Source organism: Sciurus vulgaris (genome assembly GCF_902686455.1).
Source record: "Sciurus vulgaris genome assembly, chromosome: 6".
In the NCBI taxonomy this organism is placed as follows: domain Eukaryota; kingdom Metazoa; phylum Chordata; class Mammalia; order Rodentia; family Sciuridae; genus Sciurus; species Sciurus vulgaris.
The window spans coordinates 151358453-151384778 of record NC_136466.1 but is presented as its reverse complement, the minus strand read 5'-3'; the positions used below and the strand labels follow the sequence as shown (position 1 = coordinate 151384778).

At 33.4% G+C, this 26326-nt stretch overlaps 1 protein-coding gene across 1 annotated transcript in view; it reads right to left on the bottom strand.

Moving 5' to 3' along the window:
• The window catches only part of LOC306664557 (cadherin-10), a 171341-nt gene that overhangs the window by 23116 nt on the left and 121899 nt on the right, over nucleotides 1-26326 (bottom strand). The window contains exons 4-7 of the mRNA XM_079145500.1: nucleotides 25837-25956; nucleotides 25289-25456; nucleotides 2347-2534; nucleotides 456-709 (exon numbers count right to left, since the gene is read on the bottom strand). Coding sequence (XP_079001626.1) covers nucleotides 456-709; nucleotides 2347-2534; nucleotides 25289-25456; nucleotides 25837-25956 — 730 coding nt within the window. The remainder of the gene's footprint in view (nucleotides 1-455; nucleotides 710-2346; nucleotides 2535-25288; nucleotides 25457-25836; nucleotides 25957-26326) is intronic.

Genomic DNA, 26326 nt, shown 5'->3' with positions numbered 1-26326 from the left:
GTCCCCTTCTTTGGTGACGAGAGTATAAGTAAAGTTTGTAAACATCATAACTTAACTGCATTATAGCATTGTAGTTATATTATTTTTAACTGTTTATATTTATCTCACATACAAATATGGTAACTTGATCATATTGTGAATATACATCTAAAAACCTGTCCTTGATAGGTATCAGGGGCCGGAACAACAAACACTTTAAGGAGGCAAACAGATGATACAAGCCAGACTTCAGTCTAGAGGATGTGATAAGAATAAGCAAACCATAATCCTTGTGCATTCCTGCCCCCAAATATTTAAAGTCAATTTACCTTAAATACTGTGCTCACCAAATTTATGTATAACTTATACAAAAGCTCCTGTAATATTTTGTTGCATTAAATGCTTTACATAGAGTTTCATGATCTCTTTATGGATTTCAGTTCCTTCCTTTTCATCTCAAATGCACACATACTTACCTAATGGGGCTGGAAGCAGCGTCTGGGTCCCTTGCCATTACAGTCCCTATGATTGTGCCCACTTCAATATCTTCATGAACCTCAAAGAGGTAAGAGGATCTGCTGAACACAGGAGGCTCATCTACATCCTCTATAGAGATTTTCACAATTGTGGTATCTTTGAATGGTCCTAGATAATAAAAACGTGGATCCACGTGGGTGTTTTCTGCTTCAACCTTCAGAGTGTACAGTCTTCTGCTTTCGTAGTCAAGTGGCTGTAAAAAGACACATGTCATTCGATTAAAGTGAGGGGAACTGTAAGGCATGCTCCCTTCAAGTTACAGCATGATTTTTAAAATCCTGGTTGAATTCATTTGAGTTGTTTTTCATTCGTAAGTTTAGAAAGTAGCACCAATAATTATATGATTTTTACATATAATTTAGGATTCAATTATTACTTTTTATGTTCTCAATAGGTAATGATTTGGAACTTCGGAAAAAGAGACTTTAATCCTTGCAAAAAATTGAGATAGATGTTAAAACTGAAAATTGAGATAGATGTTAAAACCTATCTTATAGGTGGTGATTCTGTACAAAATGGACTGATGGATTATGTGTGTGTTGGTGTGTGTACAGGTGTGTGCTGAGGTGTTAGGTACTATTAAATTTTTCCAAGCAAAAAAAGTCAAAAGAAGGTTATTTTTAAAAATTTCAGTTTTTTTTTAAATTATGTTATGTGTTTATTCAATGCAATGGGCTCATGATACTATATTCAACTTTATGAAATTTTGGCAGTAAGCTTCCTATACTTGCGTGAAACATTCAAAATAAAAAAACCTAAGGAATAAGAAAAAATAACATCACGTATAACCACAAGAATGGGAAGTTATACTCCAGGAATGTATAATAACATGTCAAAAGACGTTCTATTGTCATGTTTTACTAAAAAGAGCACATTAAAAAAGAAAACAGTTTTTAAACCAAGGGTGTCAATTAGGGTGTAGTAAGAAACAAAAAGGGGACTTTAAACATCAATAGAGTTTAACTGTCACAAATAAAGAACTATGTCCCTCAACTCACACTCTCAAAGATAAGTTGTATTAACAGAGAAAACGCTGCTGATAATCACACTTCCTCCATGTTCTTTTCAATTCTGAGATGCAGCAGATTCTATTTGCATGACTGCTATCCTGGTCTTGGAAAATAAGAAAGCTGCTTTCCCCTTTGCTGGTTACTGTTTAATGATGGTTGTGGACCTCCTGCCTTGTCATGCACTTCAGGATAGTTTTCTCATTAGCCAGTGCCTCAGTGGTTACTTTATGCTTGGCATTTCATTAGGATTTTAATGCACCTTACATTTCCTTATAACATGGCACTGATCCTTCAATAAAATAACTGGTTACCTTTAAATTGTATCACTGAACATATGTTAGCAGAAAAGTTTAATTTACATAGCAGAAGGGGAAATGTGAACAATTAAATTATGTTCCAATTCATTCTGTCTCTTTTTATTAGCAACTCTATGGCTTCATACATCTGGATAGCATACTATTTTTTATGCTTCCAACTATGATGATATATTGCCCTGATTAGCTATTAAGTATTTTCTTAAGAAAATAATGTTATTATGGTGGCCTTTAAATAACATGACTCAGAAATATAATTACATATATATTAACTTGCCTTTTAAATTCTGTAAAATCTCAAGATTCATGTTTCAATCAACAGAAACACATAGTCAAAATGTCTAAGGAGCTTCTGGCTTCATATCCTTCTTACTTATGTAAAATATGAATTACATTCAAGCATGGAAGTGATATTTCTTTTAATGGATAATGCATGAGTGAATAGTACATAATGAAATCTCAACTCTCTGAACACACAGATGCTTATTTATGCTGAAATAGTGCACCTTTTTCACAGTTATGATGCCTTCCTGTGTGTCCTTCTCAGTTATAATGTCAAACATATCAGTCCCGTCGCCATCAATAATTCGGTATTCTACTTCAGCATTTTTCCCAGTATCAGCATCAGTTGCTTTCACACTTCCAACAGCTGTGCCGACTGGGGAGGATTCAAGAACCCGAAGATGGATGGTGTCTGCAGAGAATAAGAAGAGATGATTAGAGAGATTTCTGAACAGGATTTTCAGAAGTAAAATGTATATGGAAATCCTGTTAATCTTAAATTCTACGTTAGATGTTGACTAATATTTCAAGCATACCAATTATGGTTAACATTCTATTAAAGTCTAGGAGTAGAAAAAAATGAAATGTTGGGGGTTTTGACTTGTGCCTGTTAAAATGAATAGCAAGTACCAACTTCTAATAGTATCAGGAGTTCTGGTTTTGAAAATAAGCAAGTCGTCTTTTCTTCTTTTGCATAGATTTGCTTTGAATGTAGTTATATATCTATGTGTTTTTATATGATCACAACAAATCACAGGATATACAGTGACTATTTCTATTTAATTGATTTTACTGTGCTGCATTTGGTTATTTTCTTCTCTTACTTTAGCTGCAGAACAGAACATCCCAAAGTTCCAATGAAATCAGCTTTAATATGTAGGAATCTTATTTCTGTTTGTGACAACAAAAGCAACGTCTATGGCAGAAATATAAAGATGCTCTTCTTAGTATCAGAGAAAAAACACTAAATTCTGACAAACTCTCCTTCCTTCCAGAGTAAAATAAGAATTTATCTAAGCCCTTGGTGTACCTGGATGTACTTCCAGCATGAACAACCTCTACTGCTAATGAGATTTATGTTTAGCACCTGATCATAAACTACCTATTTCTGACGGGTTAATCGACTGGAAGCACAGTTCTGATTATTGCGCCTTCCTGCTCATAAACCTTAAGTAATTCTCCTTAATATACATAATAAAGTTCAGACCTCTTGTCTAGCCATGTTATTGCCTATGTATATCTTTCATAACATATTTGGCTTTTTTTCACTTTCATGAAAGATTTGCATCAAATTGGACCTTTTAAATTTTTCTGATCCCCAAATCACATTCCTACATCATTCTATGTATTTTTCTCATGCTACTTTTCTCATATAAAATCCTCTCCCATTTACCCAAATATAATTAAAATGCAGTTTGTCAGGAGAAAATAGCATTTTCATGGGCTAAGTGCTTCAGGAGTGGTACTATGCCAAGGGTTCGGGGGTAGGCTCAGAAGAAATGAACCTGCTGACAACATGATCTTAGAAGTCCAGCCTCTAGAATGGCCAAACAATAAATTTCCATTTATTTAGGCCACCCAGACTAGGAAAACATTGTTAAAAAACCGTCAGTTTTCATCACATACCAGTCCGTCTCAGATGGTATTTTCCTATATTTTTCTCGGTCTGTCTCTGGTATCGAGCCATGGAAAGCAACTCAACTCATTCCTTGCCTTCTGTCCTACTGCCTCTCCTGGCCTTTTCCATGGTTTTCCTTTGGAACACCTAAGCCCTGGGTATTCAGATGGCTCCCTTGATCACTTTCTTCAAGTACTGGCACAACTATGACCTTCTCAGAAACATTCCACCAGTAATCTAATTGAAAATAAACTGATCAGAAACAGTAATCCCAGTCATGCTTCTTACCTTTCACCATTGTGAGGCATTATTACCTATGTACTTACTGGTGTGTACCACGAGGACATAAAACAGCATTTGTTCACCAATGTTTTCCCTCTGTGTACTGTAGGCACTCTATAACTATTTGCATATTGTTTATGGATAGAAGCTTTCTGACTAGTTCACTAACTCCTATGGTTGGACAAATCCAACCAATTCTTAGATATTTTCAGTCCATAGTGCATTCATATCACCCCATTTGAAAAACATTCATCCTATCAATAATTATGATTTAAAATTGACTGCTCCCCTTCTACTTAAGGTAAAATAAAAGATCCCTAGGCTGACTTTCCATAATTTAGCTCCTCTGTCATTCTCTTCCTTAATTTATACTTACCAGTAATACTGTCTCCTTGAGGTTTTCCCACATGCTTCTTTTACTTCAGTTTAACACATTTTCCCTCTTCATAAAAAACTTCCCACTTAACTCTATAGGAACTGCATACTCTTCCTCTGATATATGCCTATATCACCATTCTTCTACTGCAGAACCTCTTCAACTCTACACTTCCCACTTCAAGAACTATCTTTAAAAAAATCTCATAGAATCAGTACCTCTACGAATTGCTCTATTACAATACAGAAAATGTAACCTGTCTAAAATGCAAAAATGATATCACTACAATACTGAAAGAACTCACTGATGTCAACTGTTTCATTTGGTTTACAAAGTCCTATGAATCTGATCTTTGCTAAAAACCGTAGTATCTTTATTATGTATTTTCAAATCTATAGGAAGAAATGCAGCCAAGCTAATGTGTTTCCAACTAATTATCAATTAACCATACCAAAAATTACACATAAATAAAATGTTCTGCAAAACAAATACAAATAGTATGAGTGATTTGATTTATATATATGTGCATAAAACTGATGGCACCATCTTGAGAATACATACTGTTTTTAAGCAGACATGTATTTATCGCAGTCTGATCAAGGACTAGTTTATTAGGCAAGTTTGAGTAAATTTTTATAAACAAATATCATTAAACTCTTTGGCTATGCTACAAGGTAGACATTAGCACAAAACAGATAAATTCAAATCTTTTTATTCTTGAAAAAACTTGAAAAGAAAAAAATCAACTTTTCCATGGTTCAAATTAAAAAATTAAAAAGTTTGAAGAGAAAAAATCCTACAATTGAAGAACTAATGAAATAAAATGTGGTGCAGAGAAAATAGTACTGAGAAGATAATTTATCAATTTATGTACTTATATAATAATGAAGACAAGCTGAAATTAAATTAATAAGTTAAGCACCAAACATAAGAAAATGACATAAACACCCAGCTAAAAAAATAGGAGATAGTAAAGAAATATAGAAACAAATGAAGGTGATAAATCTAAAAGAAAGGATAAAAATACCAAACATTGTTTCTTATTTTAAAGAACTTACAAAACAAATATCTGGCAGCCTTCCTTATGAAAAGGGAAGAAAAGGCAAAAAGTATTAATAAAAATGTAACAGAAAAAGAATTCAACTGCAGATGATATCAAGATTGGAAAATCAGAAAATATTAGCAGTGCTGATATGTTGACAAATGCCTACAAATAATTTAAAATATACCAAACTACTAATGAAGAAGTAAAGAATGATTTTAAAATTATCTATCCTTCCTGACACAAATTGCTCAAACAGTTTTCAAAGAGCCTTCATGGAGCTGAAAATTCTAGTTTTGTGCAAAATCTTCCAGGGAACAGAAAGTAAACACTGTTTCTTAACTCATTTGGGATTGGTATAACCCTGGTACAGAAACCAGAAGAGAGGTGTCCAGGGGGGTCATATAGTATGGGTCAAAATTCCAAGTCTACCACATGCAAATACGTAGTCCATTTTATATAGTTCATAATCACAATTGTGAAGTTCAGTTTATGCCAAATATGTTTCTAATCACTTTTCTATCAAATTTCTTACTTCTTGAATTTCATCATCTTTTCCTTTCATCTTTAGGAGATCTCATTTTGCTTTTGGCTGTCATGTCTCCTTACTGTCCTCCAATGTGTGAGAGTTCAGTCTTTGTTTTCATGCCCTTGACACTTTAGAGGAAGACTAGTCAGTTTTTCAGAGTATATTTCAATTAGGGTTTGTCTGATATTTTCTCATGAGTAAGATTAAGGCTATGCACCTTTGTGAGATATACCACAGAAGTGGTGCGTTCTCTGTATGTTCCATCTTGTCAGGGAGTACATGCTGTCAATTTTTCTTAGGACTGATGACGTTAACCTTGATCACCTGGTTAATGTGTTTCTACCGGTTTTCTTCATTTTTACTATTTTTATTCTTTGTAATTGATACGTATCTTGGGGAAACACTTTGAGTTTATACATGGAACTTATATCTTCTCAAAACATCCTTACCCTATGTACATGCATGATTACACAATCATACATGATTGTACATAATCATACATATGAATCTACATCGTGCACAACCATAGAAATGAAAAGATGTACCCTATTTGTGTACAAGGAATCAAAATGCAGTCTGTAAAAATTTAAAAAAAGTCCAAAACAAAATAATAGTTAAAACAAACAAAGAAACCTTTTTTTTTAATCAATCAATGATTTTGTCTGCAATAACACATGTTGTCATTTAATCATGGTAATCTTCTGTTTTCTGCAATTGGGTTCACATTTATTATTTGGAATTCTTCTGTTAAGAATCCCCACTTATTTTTATTTATTTTATGATTATTAATATGAGTATGAACTAAGGACATTTTTCTATGTTGTATAATCCAATCATATGGCTATTTATTATTTTCTGCAAATTCTTCCAGCTGTGGTCATTCCAGATAGGCCATGAGAATGATGTTGACTTTGATGACATTTAAAATACCCCTAGCATTCTTGTGGCATACTTCCTGGATTCCTGGCTTGCTAAGACGTTCTATGTTCTACTTATATGTTCCCTCCCCAGGACTTGAAATTTACCAGGTCTCCAAGTAAGTTTGAATGATTTTGCTGGAAAAAGACCATAAATATTAGCATATAGTACAATATTTCAGAATCAATGAAAATATCATGCCTGCTTTACAATGTGTAAATATATCAAACAAAGGGATGATGACTATTTGTATTTGCAATAAAAAGGAAATCTATATTTTAATACAAAAATTTTAACAATATTAAATTATTGTTTTTTGGAATGTTAACTTTTTAGCAATCATATATTTGCATTCTTTAAAAAGAATCTTCAGTGCTATGATTTATACTATCAATGTTTAAGACTTTTCAGATTAAAAGAAAATCCTGAACATTAAGAGAATAAAAGTACTGAAGTAGTAATACTGTGACAGTAGAACTGACCGCACATGCCTTTATTTATATGTACATTCTTGCAAAATAGTTGCATGGCTTGGTTTCAAATTTTGTTGCGGAAATAGGCCTAGGATTCTGTTCCATTGGCCTGGAACATAATCCCAGTGCCTGAACACTGGTCACTAATACCAGTGTTTTTCCACTCCTGTGAACTAAGTCATTTTGGAGATTTGCAGTTTCTAAATCTGAGGCATCAAAAGAAAATGAGCCTAGGATTTTTCCTGAGACAGAAAGAGATGTCAAATATTAATTGGATCATAGAAAAGTAGAAGGAAACCAATCAACTTGTTTCTACCAGCCAATATTTGAAGAATTTGATCACTGAAAAGAAAATACTAATTTCATTGATTAAAAGTGCATTAAGTTTCTGACAATGCAAACTAGATGATTTAGTCCAATATTTTAGCTGAAAAACAATTATGTCTGTGGATTACAGAAACAGAGAAGCATTTTACATAAAGTAGGAAAAATGATGTGCTTCTCAAATTGAAGGGAAACGAGAACCTAGAGAAGTGGAAGCCTGCTTTAGTCTAAGGATATGTGTCATTTTCACAAAATTGATCTTTATTTTATGGTTCCATGAAGCACTGAAGAACATAGGCCAAGTCCAGATTGTCCTCAGGGTAATTCTTCAAGCAGCAAATAGTCTTCACAATAATGGGACCAAAAGGCCTTGCACTCAGAGAGAAGGGAACTAGACACAAGCCACTGCTGACAACATTTTAGATTCATGGTATGGGCCCAGATAACCCTGGCCATCTGTAGCTTTACAGATAATGACAGCTTCATTTGCTAGGGAAGAAGGATGGCACTGTGGTATCCACAACACCCTTCAAAAAGAATTCCTGCAGGCACAAGACAGGCACTACAATCCTTCTAGCCTGGAGGATGCTCCATGACAATTCCTTGTATCTTCCTCTTTTAACTGCCTTGTAACAAAGTAGGTGGCATTGATAGTTCTGAACACTGTGGTATAGCCCAATGGAAAATATAGTTGGAAAGGCTTAGTCCATACATCCACAAATGAAGGAAAATGATGGAGGCAGTAATTTTAAGAAATAGAATATGTCAAACGCTTGTGGGAGAGGTGTGTGTGTATGTGTATTTGCATGTGCCTGTGTAGATAGATGATCTCATGCACACATAATTTTAGTTAACAATTTTGATTCTTTGTATTTTTTTTTGGTGGTTATCTATAATTCTAAACATGTTTCCAAAACACTATTTTAATGATCTTCAGTTATCAAAAGATCTCTAAAATAAAACATAAAATAAAAAAAAGATGGATACATTATTCTAGACTCAAAAACTTCTAAAAATAAAAGACAATGCATAGGAAGTAACACTTGTTACAAATGAAGAGAAGGGAATTTCTGCACTCATATTAACAATGTTGTGTGTCTAATGATGCCTAACAAACATCACACAACCTGGTAGAAAAATGTGGTTGAGCATAGAAAACAATTTACAATGGAGTAAATCAGAATGATAAATAAACAGGAAAAAAATGTTGAATCCTAAACATCAAAATACATATTAAGGTCATGACGTGGTACTTTTTAAATTTCGTTTGAGTTAACAAAAATTAATCTGACAAAAGCAAGTGTTATGTGGCATAATAGAAAAAAGACCCGAAGACCCAATGGATGTTAAATTTGGTACAGTGATTTGGGGAATATATTTGTTTATTTTAATGCTGCTGTAAAAATGTACGAAAACCTAGATGACCCATTATATCAGAAATTTATGGTCTCACATTTCAGGAGGCCAGTAGTCCCACAAAGCCACGTCTTCCTTCATTCTACTAATGGAGAATCTTTCCTTTACTCTTCTAACTTCTGGAGTTGTCTGCCAGTCCTTGGTGTTCTTTGGCCTGAAGAAGCGCCAATCTAGTTACATGTTCATCCTCTCCCTGTGTGTTCACATGACCTTCCCTCTGTGGATGTCTGTGTCTGTCCCAACTGCCCCTTTCTACAAAGATACTGTGATTATCATCTTAAAAGTGATGATCTCATTTGAACTCCTTTACTATGTAAAAACCCTATTTCCAAATTAGTTAAATTCTGAGTTATTGGGAATTAGAACTTCTATGTGTGTAGGTATGTTTAAGGGATAAAATTCAACCTTATGATAGAAAACAGTATGAAATTATATATTGTGAAGTTAATTGTTTTAATCATCTTTTTTGCTGCTATGCCTAAAAGACTTGACCAGAACAATTGAAGGGGAGGAAAGTTTAGTTGGGAGCTCATGGTTTCAGAGGTCTCAATCCATAGGTAGCAGGCTCTGTTCCTCAGGGCTCGAGGAGAGGTTGAGCATCATGGCAGAAGAGGGTGGCAGAGGAAGCAGGTCACATGATGATGAGGAAGCACAGACATACTCAACTCACCAGATGCAAAATATATACCCCAAAGCCACACCCCCAATACCCACCTCCACCAGCCACAACCTACAGGCCTTTAGTTACCACTCAATTAATCTCCATCAGGGAAGTAATGCACTGATTGGCTCTAATAACCCCATCATTTCACCTCTGAATGTTCTTGCATTGTCCCACAAATGAGCTTTTGGGGGACACCTCATATCCAAACCATAACATTAATTACTAGCATTACCAATAAACATCAATTGTACAAGTAATCAAATGCAAAAATGCCACATAGAATTTTTTTTTCAGTATTTTTTTTATGGTACATGATTCATGTATATGATTTATAGCTGAATGCAATATTCAGGACTACTAGTATTTAATTTCTAGTAATACTAGAACTTCATTTTTTTATACATTCAATTATTTTTAACTCTACTGAATTATGTCCTTATAGTAAAGTTTTGATTTTTTGCTCTTCCTCTCTTTGTATCATTTTTTTTATTAAAAATCATAAATTTACATAGGGCAATGTTGTTTGATTCATTGTTATTTTTTCCCTTCCCCCCACTCCTCCCACCCCTCTTTTCCCTCTATACAGTCCTTCCTTCCTCCATTCTTACCACCCTCCTTATCCCTAACCCTAAACCTAACCCTAACCCTAACGCTAACCCCTCCTACCCCCTATTATATGTCCTCATCCGCTTATCAGCGAGATCATTCCTCCTTTAGGTTTTTGAGATTGGCTTATCTCACTTAGCATGATATCCTCCAATTTCATCCATTTGCCTGCAGAATTTTTGTTTGCATAAAAAGCAACAGGAAAAAAATGAATCCAAATATCAAAAGCATACAAACAAATAATAAACTGGTATGTAAACACATATCCCAATATAATTCAAAATTAAAAACTGAATTATAGTTATGTGCCAAAATATAGATAAGTTGGTGATATAGCTCAGCAATAGAGCACTTGACTTGCCTGAATGAAGCCCTGGGTGCAATCCTAGCACAGCAAATAACAGAACTAAAGAAACACACACACACACACAGGCACACACACACACACACACAGATTCCATATATGACTCTTAGGTGCATCACATTAAGCAGAAAAGGCAAGTTTCAGAAAATGATATATCTCTCTGTCTCTCTCTCTCTATGTATATATAATATACATATGTACACATCCATTCCACATATATATTATGCATCTATTATGTTAAACATTGAAACATTGAGTGTGTGTTTGTGTGTGTGTGTATTTAAAAGTGGTTGGGCATGTTTGGTATAAAGTTAGATACAGTAATGATATTAAAAAATCAATAAAGTTAAAAAATATTTAAAGGGTTAAGCAGAAGATAAGCTTTATCCAGACAGAGAACTGGTGAGGTCTATGATAAATGGAAAAAAATATTCATATTTAAAAACTAAAATGTAGTTTTGAGTGTTAATAACAAGGGCATGGACTAAAGCATCAATATATCTTTCAATAGCAACCCTTTGATCATAGAAATTTATCAATCAATGTCATCAAATTTGATGATAAAATTAGTTTGAACCATGATTGCTTACTCCAGATACCATATTCATTAATTAGATGGCCCAACAAAGATCGTTTTAGATTGAGCCAATTACTTTGGGTCCTTTTCAAAGAAGAAGTATTCCAGGAAAAGAAGGGTCTACATCAGGACAGAGATGTACCTGGGTACATAAGATCCATAATGATATGCATCCAAAGCATGAATATAATAAATAAAAATTAAAAAGAAAGAAAAAGAAAACAGAGAGAAAAAGAACAAAGAAAGTGAGAAAATGAAAATTGTGATGGCAGGTTTCCCTGACTAGAGATTATCCAGCCTGTGCTGGAACATTATCACTGAGGACTGCAGAACAGCAACCCTGTGTGTCTACCTGGAAATGGAGCAAGACTGCTCCCTAATAAATTGTGAGTAGCTATACACACGGCATATAAAAATATCTCAACAAACAGCAAAACTATTATCTTTCAAAGAATTGTAGCTTAGAACTAGGCAAGCTAAGAAAGAATAACACTTTGTTACTCTTTTTGTTTTCTGTTTTCTTGTTTCTGTGCTTCTTTTCTGTTTGGAATTGAGCTGAGACTCAGGAAAAATGAGAAAGTTTGCATGTATTATATATTATACATATATCTGTGTATTTAATACTGTATTGAATATAATTTTCAAGTACTAAATTAAAAAATTTTCTTCATGTTATTTAAAAAACTGTTATAGTAAAAAAATCATTGCAGAATATCAATATAGAAAGAGAGAAAGAAGTATTTTTTTTGTTTCATTAATTTTACTGTCACATATATATTTTATAGTGAATATTGTCTCTGGGAATTTTTTTCTTCTTTTTATTTTAGCTTGGACTTCTTTGTGTTCTTAGGCACATACTTAGATTCTGAAAGTCTGTCTGCTTTGAACTTGCTATTACTGTTCTGTTCAAGTATCAAAAATTATTTATCATTTCAGTTCATTTCTTGATTTGTACAGAGACAATATCCATTACAGTGTTTATATCATTTTGATTAAAATTAGTGTTATTCATATTAATTTCTAGTATCTTCTGAGACTTAAACAGGATATTGTACATGCTCCATTTTTTCAAACTATAAGGAACCTAAATTTTAGAAACATTATTATAAATGCACTGATTATCTACCAGTTTTCTTCCCCAGTAATTTGTTGGAAAGTGTGTATGTAGATAAATGTGTGTACACATATACAAATACATATACTTATTTTTTCCTAAGATATTAGTTAAAATGTTTTCAATGTGTTCTTCACTTTTTTTGAAAAACTAAATTGAGATGGAGCCTTCGTCAAAATACAAACTTTGGTCTTCTGTCAAATAATCCAAATAGCTTTATTAAAAATACACATGTTGCTGGTTGCAGTGGCACATGCCTATAATCCTAGCAGCTCAGGAGGCTGAGGCAGAAGGATCACAAGTTCGAAGCCAGCCACAGCAACTTAGCAAGTCCCTAGGAACTTAATGACACTCTGTCTCAAAATGGAAAATAAAAAGAGTTGGGGATGTAGCTCAGTGGTTTAATGCTCCTGGGTTCAATCCCTGGAACCAAAAATCATACAAACAAACAAACAAACACAACTCAATTGTAGGTTTCACACACATCACAACTGGTTTTATGTTATGTCAATTTCAGTAGTTAATTCATTCAAAACACCTTATTCAGTGCCTTACATGTATACTTTAATAATTTTTTTTTTCAGAATTACATTTTTCACTCAGTAGCCATTTTTAGGGCAAGATTTATTGGGTCTATTTCAAAATTAAAAAGTGTGTCTCTAAAATTTAAATGCATGGAAGACTGATGTATTCACACTTTATTTATTTGCATGTCCTATGTGTAGAATACAAGTATCTCAGTTTGTTGAGCTCACTGAAATTGCTTTAATTGAGAGTCAGCCTGTTTTCCCTACAAGGGCATTTACCATGTAGGGCATGTAGCAGATGAGAACTGGAAAGGGGGCAAAGATTGCTACTTACACACTGACTAAGGCAAAGGAGCACCTGTCACCCATCTCAAGTTTAATTTCTCTTTAAAGACATCTATTTGCATGCTCCTTATTTTTTATCTTATAGTTGATGGATCTTTAATTATGTGGTATGCTTTCCTATCAATTCCAATTTATATTTGTTTTAAACTCATTCTCAGGTGTCATATTGAATCATCTGCTTCTCTTTTAAAGCGGAGGACAGATAAATAATTCTTCCTGGTGAATATGCTCTGGCCAAGGCAAGAATGTGAGGAGACAGGTAATTGCCATTTCTGTATAGCATACGAAGAATTGTAGTAAGCAAGTAAAAATCTAGACAGAACTATGGTAAAGAAGGCTTCCTGAGAATTGAACAAAATCTTTGGCTACTTAAATAAACGTTATTTTGCCCACCACCTGAATTGTCATTATTAAATTTCAAAAGGTTTTGATGTATTTCTAGGGTTTTTTTTTTCCCTAGTATTTGAGACTGATATTTCAAGTCACTTGTTCTACCATACACTTGATCAATAGGACTTTTCACTAGAATATTAAAAATACTGCAGATTTTCACACCAGACTTGGACTGCTTAATGCGACTAAGAAACTTTAGAGGACAGATCTAAGACAGGCAAAGTAAGAAAAGTGACCGAGAGCCTTCTTAAGAACCACCGAAGAAATGCCAGAAATCAGCTAGGAGAGAAGCCAGGCAAATTATCACTTCCAGGTTTTGAACCTCGTAGCAAAAAATAGCTACTATTTTTATTTTGTTGATTAAAAAACAATGAGGTACAAAGAGCTGTAATTTGTCTTTATCCTTTGTTCCCTGCCCTTGTTGCTATTCACATTTACATAAGAGTGCTCTGCTTTTCCAGAGTTGAGATAAAAAAGCACCACATATGTGAATCAACAAAATAATTTAACATTAGTTTAATTTTTTATTTGCTTTGTGTGCAATCTTATTGTAACATCTCTGTGCTGCATAATAATCTCAAACAATACTAGCTTTAAGAAAAACGACACAATTATGCATGTTTATAAACCATTCCATTGTATAATGTTTAAAAGATGTTTTTTAATGAGCTTAACAGGAAGAAATTAAAAACAAGATAAAGCTCCTTGGAGTCTACTGCAGAGTAGTTAAGGAAATGACGCGATGCTAAATGGGCATTTAGGAGAAAGCAGAGGAGAGTTGAAAGTCACACTGGAGACTGAGGAACTGCTAAGACTTTGGAATTAAAGACGCTCATCAGAGGAAAGAGAGGATCCTGAATCTGTGAACACAGGAGACCTAATCACAAACTTAGCTTTGGGCATTTAAGTTAAATTAGAGCAAAAAAGAGATTCCACACAATATCTTAGTTTCCTGTTTATGCCATTGAGTAAAGCAGCATGACAAAGCTTTTGGATAGGCTGCCATTGATCCCCATAGTCTTTAGAATCTATCTTGATACATTTATTTGAAATTGTCTCCCAGTTAATTGGCATCAACAGTTATACAGAATCGCAATGTGGAGAAACATAAAAAGGATATAGGTTTGCGGGAGGTTATGATAAACCTTAAGTTAATCACTCATAAATATATTAACAATTCAGTCTTTTGACTATGTGTCTCACCTGAAATATTAAGTGTGTTAAAAACTCTTTAACAACAGCCCAATTGATCTAAACATTTGCATGCCTCGCTTTTTAAATCTATATTTCTGTGTACCTATGTCTACCTTGGGGAACTGTCCAAGTTTGTTCCAGAGAGTATCACAATACAGAGGGACATTGAATCCCATTACACAACATGCTGAGTTGATTAGTCTAGGTCGTTTCCACTGGAATAACTGGAGCATTCCAAGTGGGTTTTTGCATGATTTCTATATACATGATTTCTCTTACACTCATATGATTCCATCACACATGGAAAACAGTGCATTTCCCCCAGTTCTGTCACCCTAAACCTTTAGCCAAGATTGTTCACATCTGTGTTCACTTACGTGTCACGTACATGGCTCAGATGGGCATTTTTCACTAGCTATAGATATTTACAACCCACTGTCTTTCTTTAGTTCTCTCAATTCAAAATGTTCAAATTGAGTTGAAATCTCTGTTTTTCTCTTCAAACAAACTCTTCTGGTAGAGAGCTTGAAAGTATCTTTTTATTGATATTTTTACCTTTTATCCCACAAATCTTTTATCGACCTGGTTTCTAAGTCCTGTGGATCGCTTCCTTAAATACACTGTAATCTCAAATCCCTCCTCTCCGCAGCCTTATAGTTCAGACCTCATCAATTCTTGCCTTCTTATCCAAGTAGCATGCTTCACTGCTACCAGAACAATTAGTCAAAATGAAGAACTGTGCCTGATGCTCTGAAAGAATAAAGATCTCTTAGATAATGTATGCAGCACTTGGTCTTCATATTCAGCCCCCCTCACGATGCTAACATTGCAAGCACTTCTCTTCTTTCACAATCCCTACTTTGAACCCTGGGGTCCAGTCATGCTAAATCACACACCTTTCACTGAATGCCGACTTTGTTCATTCTGTTCTAACAACAAAACAAAAATGCTCAGTGCCACTTGCTCTTCTGTCTGAAAAGCTTTTGTATATTTTAGAGGGGGTTTTAAATAATTTTCTCTTTACTGATGATTTTATATCTGAAAGGGTACATCATTTTGTGGTAAAGTAGTCTTTGACAGCTGTAGCAGTGACCTTTTAAATTAATCTCTACTTACATGTTTATACATGTTTTATATATACATAAGATATACACTTGTATTTACACATTTATATATGATACATACATATATACACAATGCATGTATGCAAAAAACATCAAGAATGTAAGATAAACTACAAAGTAACATCATCAAATTTGTGCATGTGTGTGAGAGAATCTCTATACCCTATGAAAATGCAGATTACTGTGAGTCTACCCTGTTTCTTATTTCTTGCTTTATGATTATTACAAATTATTATTATTTCCTAGCATAGTTCTTGACACACACTAGGAATTTCATCAATGTTTATTAAATCAACAAATGTTTAATAATATTATTTCTGTATAATTCTTATAAACTGCAGGCAATGGGGCCAAGAGGGAAAAATACAATAAATATTTGACATTATTTTCATAGTCATAGTAAAAAATCACACTTTATCTAACCAAATAAATTATAGAATAGTACTGTGAAATGTTAAGTGTATATATATATATATATATATATATATATATATAAATATATATATATTTTTTAGATAATAAGAAGGGGAAAAGAGACATTTTAAATTTCATTTTCTTCCTTTTCAAGCTGAAGCATCTTCCTTGGGACATATCTGACAGTTACTCTAGTTGGAAAGTGTTTGATAACTTTAAAATATGCAGATCAGCCTGGGGCCTACATTATCTTTGGATCCCCAGTAGAGGGGAGGTTGACTCTATTTACAAAGAGAAAATCAGCAGTTATTAAATCAAATCTCTTTTGTACCAGGCAGGGATTGTGGTAGTCTCATAACTCCCTGAATGTACATGTCTTAAATTCCTATGTATATTATATAAATTTTCCTTGAAAGAACTTGTCTAGTGAAAAGTTTTTCATTTATCTTCTCAAGCAGTATAGGGAACTCAGGAAAAGGGTCAGTCATGTTCGATCCTTAAATATCACAATAGCACCAACCACTGAAGGTATGATTTCCTGCTCTCAAATCAAAATGCTTAGGTGTTAAAGAAGTTAGTGTATCCTGCCTGAAGTTGACCTGATAATCCGTATGTGAGAAGTGAATCATGTAGTTAACTAAAAGTGGGATGCAAGATGGAAGATAGAATTTTTGATGTGCCAGTTTCTTTATGTATTTCTTAGAAGCACAGAATTGAGAGCTAAATTATATCCATCTTCAACCTGTCCCTTATATCTTTATGGCATAATTATGAAAAAAATGACATCAATTTACAAATTTCAGTTGTTTTAACTAATAAAAGGAGGGAGACAATTATAATAGACTACCTCATACAGATGTTGTGAAGATTAAATGAGATATTTGTGTTATATTTTATACTATGTAGTAGATGTTATAAAAGTGCCTATTATTATTTTATAATATTCTATTTTATTTATTTTGAACAAAACATGTAATCCACACTTACAAAATTAATGGATGATGTAAGTAGTTAATTAAGAACATTCATATTATACCAAAGGGATTCCTCTAAAATCAAGAATAAGACAAGACAGTCCCTTCTCATCACTCTTATTCAACATAGATTAGCCAGGGCATTCAGGCAAGAAAATGAAATAATAGGGATACAAATAAGAAAGAAGAAGTCAAACTTTGTGTTTGTCAATGATATGATTCTATACCTCGAAGACCAAAAAACTCCACCAGTTGACTTCTAGAGTTTATAAATGAGTTGAGCAAAGTAGCAGGATATAAGATCAACACCCACAAATCAGTAGCTCTCCTATACTCCAACAGTGACAGAGTTGAGGAAAGGACTCAGGAAAACCATCCCTTTTACAATAACCTAAACAAATAGTTAAATACTTGGGCATTAATCTAACCAAAAAGATAAAGGGATTTACAATGGAAATTATAGAACACTGAATAAGGAAAATGAAGAAGACCCTAGAAGAGAAAAGATGTCCCATGTTTTTGAATAGGCAGAATCTATATTGTCAAAATGACCACACTACCAAAAGCATTATACAGATTTAATGCAATCCCCATCAAAATACCACTATCATTCTTCACAGAATTATAAAAAAGAGCAATTTTTAAATTCAATTGGAAGAATAAGAGACCCAGAATAGTCAAAGCAATACTAAACAGGGAAAGGGAAGCAGAAGGAATCACAGTATCTGATCTGTAATTATATTACAGAGAGGTAGTAACAAAAACAGCATGCTCTTGACCTCAAAATAAACATGAAGACCAACGGAATAGAACAGAAGATGCAGAGACAAATCCACATACAGTCAGCCATCTAATATTTGATCAAGTTGCCAAAAATGCACGTTAGAGAAAAGACAGTCTTTTTAACAAATGGTGCAACGAAAACTGGATAGCTATATGCAGAAAAATGAAATTAGATGCCTACCTCTCACTCTGCAGAAAACTCAAATGGAAATGAATGAGATTTAGAAAATCGACCAGAAATTTTACAACTACTAGAAGAAAACACAGGGGTCAACACTCCACCATGTAGGTGCTGGTGCCTCTCCCCGAAGTGCAAGAAAAAAAAAAAAAAAAAAACAGGAATCAATAAGTGGGATGTCTCAAACTAAAGAGCTTTTGCACAGCAAAGGAAACAATTAAGAGCATGAAGAGGGAGCCTACAGAATGGGAGAAAATCTTGGCCAGCTACTCCTTCAGTAGGGGATTAATATCCAGAATATATAAAGAACTAACAAAAACTTAACACTAAAAACCCAAATAACCTGTCACTAAGTAGGCATAAGAACTAAACAGAAACTTCTCAAAAGAAGAAGTACAAATAACCAACAAATAAATGAAAAATTCATTAGCATCTCTAGCAATCAGGGAAATGCAAATCAAAACTACACTAACATTTCATCTCACTCTAGACAGAATGGCAATGATCAAGACTACAAAGAATAATAAATGCTGGTGACGTTGTGCGGAAAAAAGTACACTTGTACATTTTGGGTGGGACTGCAGATTGGTACAACCACTCTGGAAAGCAGCATGGACATACCTTAAAATATTAGCTATGGAACCACCATATGATCCAGCTATCCCACTCCTTGGTACTTCCCCAAAAGATCTAAAATTGGCATAGTGCAGCAAAACAGTCACCTCAATATTTATAGCAGCAAAATTTATAATAGCTAAATTATGGAATCAACCCAGATGCCCATCAGTAGATGAACAGATTAAGAAATTGTATATATATACAATGGGGTTCTACTCAACCATAGAAAAGAATAAAATTATGGCATTTGCCAGTAAATGGAAGGAAATGGAGAATATCAGGGTAAGTGAAAAAAGTCAAAATCCAAAACACAAAAGTTGAATATTTTCTGTCATATGCGGAAGCTAGAGTAAATTAAAGGAAAGGGGGAGGGAAGGATAGGATAATATAAAGAACCAATCAAATACAAATTAATAGACAAGCAAAAGGAAATCAGGTAAAAGGAGGAGAATGGGAGGGGAGGATGGGAAGGAAACAGATGAGGAAAAAAGGGGTGGGATCATGAACTGAAACTGATTTCCATGCATTTATAATTTTGTCAGGATAAACCCACCTACTATGTATAATTATAAAGCTCTAATAAAAAAAAAAAGAACATCCAAATAAAAAGAACAAAAGGCATATGTAAGTACAAAATTGTTTTCAGACCTCACTGATTCTGATTGTTTTACTCTTCCTTCTAAATTGGTTATAGTTGTGTGTAATCTTTAGAGATAATTTAAAGGGAAATATGAAGAGAGAGGTTTTTTGGTTGTTGGTGGTTTTGCTTTTGTTTTTTTGGTACCAGTATTGAACCCAGTCACTCAACCACTGAACCACATCTGCAGCCCTTTTTATTTTTTCTTTTGAGACAGTATCTCACTAAGTCGCTTAGGGCCTCACTAAATGGCTGAGGCTGGCTTTGAACTTGAACTCCTCCTGCCTCAGCCTGCAGAACCACTGGGATTACAGGCATGCCACTGTGCCTGGCTAAGAGATGGTTTTGAAATACTCAGGAGATGAGTCTTGTTAAATTCATGTGCAATTCCAAAGCTCATCCATCACCTATAATTTATTTTAACAAAAACTTTCCTGTAAATGAGAAATTTTGCATTAGTTCTCAGAACAATCATTAACAAATGGTGAACAACTAATTTTTGTTACTATTCTCAATAGTTCACGGGAAAAAAAAGTATAACAGACAACAATAAATTCACTATTTTGAATGCACTTGGCATACATCTGGATGCTTATATAATAAATATCATATCAGATTCTCATTAATTTGACATTGATTATATACCTAATATACCACAAAGGAGGGTTTCTTAATCATTCAGTGCATAATCTTTTGTTTATAATTTAAAAATTTTCCCCTTCATAAAGTCTCTGCTAACCTGACATTACGTAAATTTACTTGATAATGGTTGATGATTTCTTAACCTAAGTTGTGTGAAAAAAAAAAAGGTAATCAAGTCAGTGCTAAATAAACGAGTGCATGCTTACATGAGGGTCAGCTTTCCTTGGACAGCACACCCGTCCTTAACTAGAATGTAATATAGTCTGTTCCCTTTGTATTTTGTCTCAGAATGAATTGCTGTGGCCTCTGGAACTGTTCAAGGGTTTGCAACCCATTTGTGGGTCAGGTCTGTATATGTTGCCTGAGTCTCAGATGCAAGTCTCAGATGCCAAGTCTTGTCTCTTGAGTCTTATTGCTATCCTGATACTTGCATTTCATTCAAAACCTAGAGCCAAGTCCTAGACATTAATTAGGTGGATAGAAACCTGATCACCAGCTTAACTACTTTTGCAAACTTTTTTTCTCTAGAAATGGGCCTTCCTTTCTGGTGTTTTTTTTTTTTTTTTTTTTTTTTTTTTTTTGCTTGAAAGGATTTGAGAGTTGAGTCCTACAGCTATTCTCTGCAGCATTAAAGCAGGGATGCTGGGGACTAGCCTGTTCTCTATGGATGAGATAGCCCTTACACCTTGACTCTCGACTCAATAGTATATTATTTTCCAGATATGTTTTTTATTAAAAAAATAAATAAAAGTCCATTTGGAAACAAATCCTGTTGTCTCAGTTGCTTTTGCCAAAATACAATGATCTGGTTACAATCATTTAATCTTTTCTTACACTATTTCCATAAAGTCAATTCTGTTTTTATGATTTTAGGAAATTCATATAGGAAATGAACAAAATAGGGTGGGTAGGCCTAAAATATTCAAATGGGGATGCCATACAGGTATACTCAAGGTATGGACATATAAAATTGTTCTAACTTTAGCACAATGAAACAGCAAAACTCATGGAACATTGAACATTTGACTAATTTGCCCTGTAGTCCTCATTAAAGATAGTGTTAACTGGTTATTTATGAGACAAGTGCACTTAATTTATTGTGAACCTCATGGTTATGTATCTCTCCAGGTTCAAGGTGCTTTTATTTAATATTTGACCATAAGTGAATGGCAGTTTGTCATTAGAACAAGGAAAAATTAGAAAAAAACATTAGAAAAAAATAGAAAAAAAAAAAAAACGGAAATTTGAGATGTAATCCTTGAGAGGGAAAAGGGAAAAGAGGAAATCCATGTATTGAGATCCTGTTATATGCTACAAGAACTACTGAAGTCATTTTATTCATGTGACTTTATTGATTATTTGCAACACTATGAGTAATAAGTAATTTATATATAGGAGGTTCAGGGAAATAGAATTGCCTAATTTTATGCATTTTCAGTTTTTTTGAAATTATTCAGGCAACCTTAGAAAAAATGACACATGAATTTGTGATTTCACTTTTTCTTCATTTAACTTATTTAAATTTTTCAAACTATACATTATTATGTTGGCTTAAATAATTGTCTTTTTTATTGTATTCTTAGCAGCATCCCCAGCAACCATCCACTAGATGTCAGTAGGACCCACCAGGTAACACAAAAAATGTGTCAAGACATTGCCAATTGACATCTGGCAGGCAAAATCGACCTTAACTGAGAACCACTGTTAAAAATCCACACCATAACATAATCAAGAAAACAAGTCAGGACATCTAAGCTTGAACGTGTCCCTGTCCCCTCCAAATGACAGAAGTGAGATATGCAGCATATTGGGAAATATTAAATTTGGATAATTCAACTTTATTAAAAGCTTAAGTTCTAAATCTACTTTTATAATATTTAATGATCATGATAATAATAGAGCAGCGCTTGCACAAATCAACATTACTGGACACATAAATAAACTAAGTGCTAGTAAATGAGTCAGGGCTTCAGAGAAATTTAGTTAGTTGTACATCAGGCCACAAAGTATATACACTGTGTCCAGTGTTACTCATACTCATGACACAAAAATAGAAAGGTCAGTTTATTTGATCAAGGTGAAAATGCTCCTAGAAGTATGAGATCACTGAGTCTCATGCAGGTTGACCACAGAGTGCTCCTGAGCTGTCCAATAAGGCAGGTTATAACCAAGTCACTCAACCGCCTGTGCTATGCATTGAAAATGCAGCTCATCTGAATTGAAATTTGATGATGGAATATATTTGATCCAAGTGTAAGACTTGGAGGAAAAAAAGAATGAAAAAATATCTGATTATATTCTATATTGATGACATAAAAGGATAATATTGGGTTAAGAAAATATACAATTAAAATGAATGCCTCCTGTCTTTCTTAATTTTTTAATACAGCTGATAGAAAATTTTAATTTATACATGTGGCAAACATTTTTAATTTGCATTATATTTCTCATAGACAGCATTGGTTTTCTCTCTTTATCATACTTACCCTTAGTTTCCAAGTTCGTGTGAGATTTCTATGATATGTTACATGTGAAAGACTACATAAACAGAACTCACCTTGTGTATCTAATAAAATGATATTTTAAATTAAAAACAAGTCTCTTGAATGTTAGATGACTTAGGCTATAAAACGACATTCTAATTGCCATGACTGAGTGTTCCCAACAGTCAGATATGGTTGCAAATATTCATAATATAAAAGATAATTTAGGAAATAAAAAAATTATTAAATTATGTTTCTATCCAAAATTAAAATAATAAATCAGGATACAGGAGGTGCTAAAATCCCTTTAAATGTATTGTGCTGTGCATCTCGAATTGGATGTCAACACATCTCTGCCATAACTGGCATTTTGGCCATAACATCTTTAACTATTCATTGTTTCCTCATTTGTATAATGGAGACCATAACACCTATCTGAATGAGTTGTTCTGATTAAATAAAGTCAGCCAATAAATAATGTGGCACAGTGTCTTGTAAAAATGCCACTCAGAAAATACAAAAGTTACGCTGCAGTTTATTCCTTTCATTATTATTAGCCTCATAATGATTATTATTGCCACTATTATTGTACCAGGGTTTGTATAATGTACCTAAGAGATGACAATCAAAAATTTCTAGTTAATAAAAGGAAATACTTATTTAAATGAATGAATAAAGGAGTCATAGCAAATGAAAATGTAATATATATAAGGTGAATTTTCATTGAGCATTATTGCCTAAAAAATGTCTAGTTTTCTTCATTTAAATAGAATCTATTAATTTGCTTATCAAATGTGCCATTAGTGAATGAACTGCCTTTTAGACTACTGGGAATTTAAGATATAGTACTAATCCAAATGGTTATTAACTACTGATAAAATACTTTTTTCAACAATATTTTGCTCATCGTAGATTGTGCAATTAATTAGTTATGGTTTATTCTCCTCAATTTGCATGTTCATTCTCCTGGTAAAAGGCTCAGGATAAGAGGTGGTTAGGAATACATATGTAATCTGAAATTTGTTTTATTTATTTTTTAATTGGTGCATATTAATTATACAGACTGGTGGGTTTCAATATGGCATGTTCATTTATATATTAAAACAGAATTCAATCAATTTCACTCCCCAATACCTTCCTCATGCTCCCCTCCTCCCTCCCTCAGTCCCCCTTTCTCCACCTTAATGGTCTTCCTTGTATATTTATGGTGCTCCTTTTATTCCTGTTATGAAATTTCTTTTAAATAGTTTATATTTTTAAACCTGTTTCACAGAACTATATGTGTTTATTATTGGTTTGCTTTTCCTTGGTCATTGGCAAAGAAAACATGGAGCTGAAACCTGATTTTTGAAGAGTTAGATGGATGGCTTTCTCATTGTTCTGGGCTCACCCCTGGGTGTGATGGCATTGTACACCAAACACCCAGCAAGCAATCACCATGGGTACACAGGCTTGTGACCTGTTTGCTTCAGAAGGTTCTGTCTGAACTTTGCATTTCTTCACATAAATAATTGTACGCAATATAATATGAAAATACGCTAACAATCAAATTTAGATTAAAAAAAAAAAAAACAGAGAAAAATAATAAAATACTTTTAAATAGCCAAAACAACACAGTGAATTCTTAGGTTATAATTCATTCCAAGTAATAGTCTTCAAAGATTTCACATAAAAGCTACTGTATTTTACATTTTAATATTTTATTATGAAAACATTTAAACCAAACCCTAACTAAAATTGGGGATCAATTCAACAAAAGATGAGGAAATAGATCATACCTGAATTTTCTTTTTATGCTTCATTCCTAACAATATTAAATTCCATCGTGAAATACAGTATCTTTTAGAATAGAAGAAAATTGGTTTAGTCTTGGGGGTGTCTATTGAGATTCAATATCATTCTTTCTATATTCAACTAGACATGCAGTCACACAAATTTGTATAAGAATAAATGTATGTATTATAAGGGCAGAAGGTAATTATTGCTAATATATTCTGAAGCTATTTTGAGAATTTGAAGTTAATTCCTATATATATATATATATATATATATGGAGAGAAAGAAAAGAATGTTTTAGTCTGGTTGCCATTATATACACAGTAATAGAAAATATTTCTTATGAGTTTGTAAGATTTTTCTATACAGCCCTTTCTGGTAAAGCTTTTATAATTTGTCAAATTATATTTTGCATCATAAAAATTTACCTTTAAGTTAGGTTTCTTTTATTAAATTCTAAAAAGAGACAAGTGAATTAATTATGACAGGGTATTTTACAATAAAATATTAAACTAAAAGAATACATATGAAGAAGTTTGGTAATCACAGATCCTGTCTGAATGAAATATGCCTGAAATATTTCATTTTAGTTTTAATAATAGTGATCTCAACATATAAAATTTTAGTTCACTTGTGCAGCACATTTTAATGTGTTTCAAATTAAATTGACAATTTCTTTTTTCTTTCTTCTTCTTCCTCTATTTCATTTTATTTTCATTTTTCTAAAACTTTGGCACTGTAGAATGAACATAAATGACGATTAAAGGCCACTTACTCTGGGGGAAGCGAGGTGGATTGTCATTGACGTCCGTCAGTGTGATGTTCACTGTGGTGGTCCCAGACAAACCTCCCATCTGGCCACCCATGTCTTTGGCTTGGATGACCACCTGGTATTGTTCCCTGTTCTCTCTGTTCATGTTTGGTAAAGCAGTTCTGATGATACCTTGAAAAAGAATACAAATGCTTTCATTATTCTCACTGAATTGTCAGTTGTTATGTGATGAAGCCCACAAGTAATATTTTTAAACTAGTGAATTTTTAAAAGATTTATTTTTGATATTGATTTCTGATCATTGTAAAAATGATTCCATATAAATATTTTCTAGCAATTCCCTATGTACCCTAGAGTGATCTGATCCCATGTGTAAAAACACCAAAACAATTGTATTTCCATTAGCACATTTGATAACTTTAAGTTTTGTCATCTTTAAGTGTGGCATCCTCACTCTGAGTATTAATGCTTTGTGCTTATTCTCCCCTCTTTCTACTAATAAAGATCAGAAAGATGGTTAAATTAACGAACACCAATTCATTATTCCTGACCTGTTTCCGGCTCCACAGAGAAATAGGGCTGCCCTTGAAGTATGCTGTAAATGACTCTGGCGCTGTTCCCATAGGAAGGGTCATCGGCATCTGTAGCTGTGACTTGCACCACAGAAGTACCTGAAGTATCCAAACTCAGCTTAGTTCTGCACAGTACCAGAAGGAGGGGCAAAAGCACTGGTTCATTGAAGACTTCAATGATTTTTGGCTTTAATAATGACCTCTTAATGAAATTTTTACATACAATTTGGATGAAATTAAATATGTGTGTGCATGTGTGTGCGTGTGCGTGCATGTGTGTGTGTATTTCATGAACTAAGACAAAGTTCATATTCATTAGAGCTTTATAGTAAGGTGATCAATGTATATATATTTGATTTTTATATCTATTGGTGTTACTTCAGTTCAACTTTGTTCATCTACATAATATTTATTTAACCAACATAATTTTTTAATGCATGCAATAGATAATGAAGCAATGTTTCCAAAT